The sequence below is a fragment of the Equus quagga genome, chromosome 5 (assembly GCF_021613505.1).
Source record: "Equus quagga isolate Etosha38 chromosome 5, UCLA_HA_Equagga_1.0, whole genome shotgun sequence".
Taxonomy (NCBI): Eukaryota; Metazoa; Chordata; class Mammalia; order Perissodactyla; family Equidae; genus Equus; species Equus quagga.
This window is the reverse complement of record NC_060271.1, coordinates 15,397,990-15,400,471: the sequence shown is the minus strand read 5'-3', so window position 1 is coordinate 15,400,471 and position 2,482 is coordinate 15,397,990. Positions and strand designations below refer to the sequence as shown.

At 49.2% G+C, this 2,482-nt stretch overlaps 1 protein-coding gene across 1 annotated transcript; it reads left to right on the top strand.

Annotated features, from left to right (window-relative positions):
• Positions 1-1,003: 1,003 nt before the first annotated feature.
• Positions 1,004-1,948, top strand: LOC124238900 (olfactory receptor 2A12-like). The gene has a single exon (XM_046660112.1). It carries the CDS (start codon positions 1,004-1,006, stop codon positions 1,946-1,948), a length of 945 nt encoding a protein of 314 aa, XP_046516068.1.
• Positions 1,949-2,482: the final 534 nt, after the last annotated feature.

Here is a 2,482-nt window from a genome sequence, read left to right as displayed (position 1 = left end):
CTCACGGCTGAAGGAGAGTACACACTGAGGGGGCTAAGGATTTAGCAATTACCCCCCTCACTCACTCTGCTCCTGCCCGCATCCCCCCACCCGAAAAAAAAAAGCTGAGTTTAGGCTTTTTTGAAGAGAGTGTGATTACCACAGGAATACAGAGTCTGCCAGTGGTGGGCACAGGCCAGAGGTCACATAGAGGTGGCCACTGGGTGAGGAGAGTGTGGCCTGAGTGTGTGGCCAGGGCTGGTCTGCAGAAGTAGCCTGTCAGGTGGAGAAACAGTTGCATGAAGGATAGCCAGAGTCGCCATGAGAGCAGCCTGCTGGGTGAGGAGAGTGTGGCCCATGTGTGACTGTAGTGGGTCCACTGAGGTCAGTTGAAGTGAGTGCTACCACTCACCAACCCATTGTCTCTCAAGCTGAATAAGTGGGGAAGGATTGAAGCCCCCAAATAAGTACCTTCCTGCTGCTATCACATCACAGTGCCCCTCTAGTGCCCTCTACTGACAAAGCCTCACGTTGTCAGCTGGCAAAGGAGAAATGTTTACCGATGAGGAGAGGCTTGTAGCCCATCCAGACAAGTGGGCTCTGAGGCAGAAGGGAACTCTACCTCTAAAGGTTCAAAGGCTGGGGCTGACTTGGTGTAAACTGATTGTTGCTAGAGATGTGAGTGACCAGTTTGTCCACCAAGGGGTGGGGAGTAGGCCTGAGGAGATTGCATATAAGCATTCCACTCTTATTTATTATTTTAAAGCATTGTGTTAGATGCTTCATACACATTGCCTCTACTCTTCATAAAAACCCTGAGAGAGGACTATTATCAGCCACATTTTACAGATGAAGAGACTGAGGCTCAGAGAGGTTAAGTAACTTATTCAAGTCAGCAAATGGGTAGTGGGGCTAGAATTAAAATCCTAACCTATCTGCCTCCAGGGCTGACATTCTTGCTAGACTATCTTTAAATGACTTTAGACGACATTTAAATGAGTGTGACTCTCTTATAGGTCTCATCATGTGGATGCCTCCAGGGCAGAACCAAAGCTGGGTTTCTGAATTTATCCTGCTTGGCTTCTCCAGTGACCCCACGTCCAACAGGATCCTCTTCATTGTCTTCTTTCTCCTCTACCTGAGCTCAGTCTTGGCCAATGGGCTCATCGTCACCCTGATCTGCCTGGACACACATCTCCACACTCCCATGTATTTCTTCCTCTGTATCCTCTCCCTGCTGGATATGGGCTCCATTACCACTACTATGCCCCAGATGTTGGTGCATCTTCTTGCTCACTCTCAGGCCATCTCCTTTACTGGCTGTTGGCTGCAGATGTATATGTTTGGTACCCTGAGCGTGGTCGAGTGCATTTTATTTGTAATCATGGCTTATGACCAATACGTGGCCATCTGCTACCCACTGCGTTATACTGTCATCCTCAACTGGGGCTTGTGCACACGGCTGGCAGCTGGGACCTGGGCCGGCGGTTTCTTCTCTCTGATCCATACTTCCCTCACCATGAGGCTGCCATACTGTGGGCCCAACGTGGTCAACCACTACTTTTGTGAAGGCCCCTCAGTACGGAGCTTGGCTTGCATGGATACCCACCTCATTGAGATGGCAGACCTGGTCATCAGTGTCTTCATGCTTGTTGCCCCACTCTCCCTCATTCTGGCCTCCTACATCCGTATTGCCCAAGCCATTCTCAAGATCAAGTCTACTCAGGGCCGCTGCAAGGCTTTCTCCACCTGTGCTTCCCACCTGACTGTGGTCACTCTCTTCTATGCTCCAGCCACCTACATCTACATAAGACCCAACTCCAGCTATTCTCCTGAGCGAGACAAGCAGATCTCCCTCTTTTATAATGTCTTCACTGCCCTGCTCAACCCTGTGGTCTACAGTCTGAGGAACAAGGATATCAAGGGGGCTCTTCTTAAAGTGATGGGGTGGAGTAGGGTGGCCTGGTGAACTGGGAGACAGGACGGGCCTGGGGTAGAATGTCCAATGCTGAGGAAAGGGAACAGCATCTATAACGTAAGCAACCGACATTGTGCATTTGAACGAACATAGTACTTTGTCAGTGGAAAAAATGTGGTACATGAAACCACCATGGCTGTCTCGATCAGCTTGCTATACTGTTGTGCAGTGATAAACAACTCCATAATCTCAGTGGCTTACAACAGCAAAAGTTCATTTATTGCTCATGTTCCACCTCAATTGTAGGTGGACTGTGGCCTTCTGCCACTGGATTCTTGGATCCAACCTGAAGGAGGAGGCCCTATCTGGAACATGCCATTCTTACAACAGAGAGAAAGGAACAACGGCCAAAATACATGGTGACTCTTAAAGCTTCTGCTCATAAGTGACACACTTCTCTTTGCTCACATCCTATTCCCAAAGCAAGTGATATGGTCAAGCCTGATGGCAAAAGGGCGGGAAGCATTTTCTTCCCACAGAAAAGTAACGCAAGTCACGTGGCAATGGGTATGGATGTATAATCCT

Excerpts from the sequence above, each read along its gene's own strand:
- LOC124238900 (XM_046660112.1), top strand. The coding sequence starts at position 1,004 with ATGTGGATGCCTCCAGGGCAGAACCAAAGCTGGGTTTCTGAATTTATC.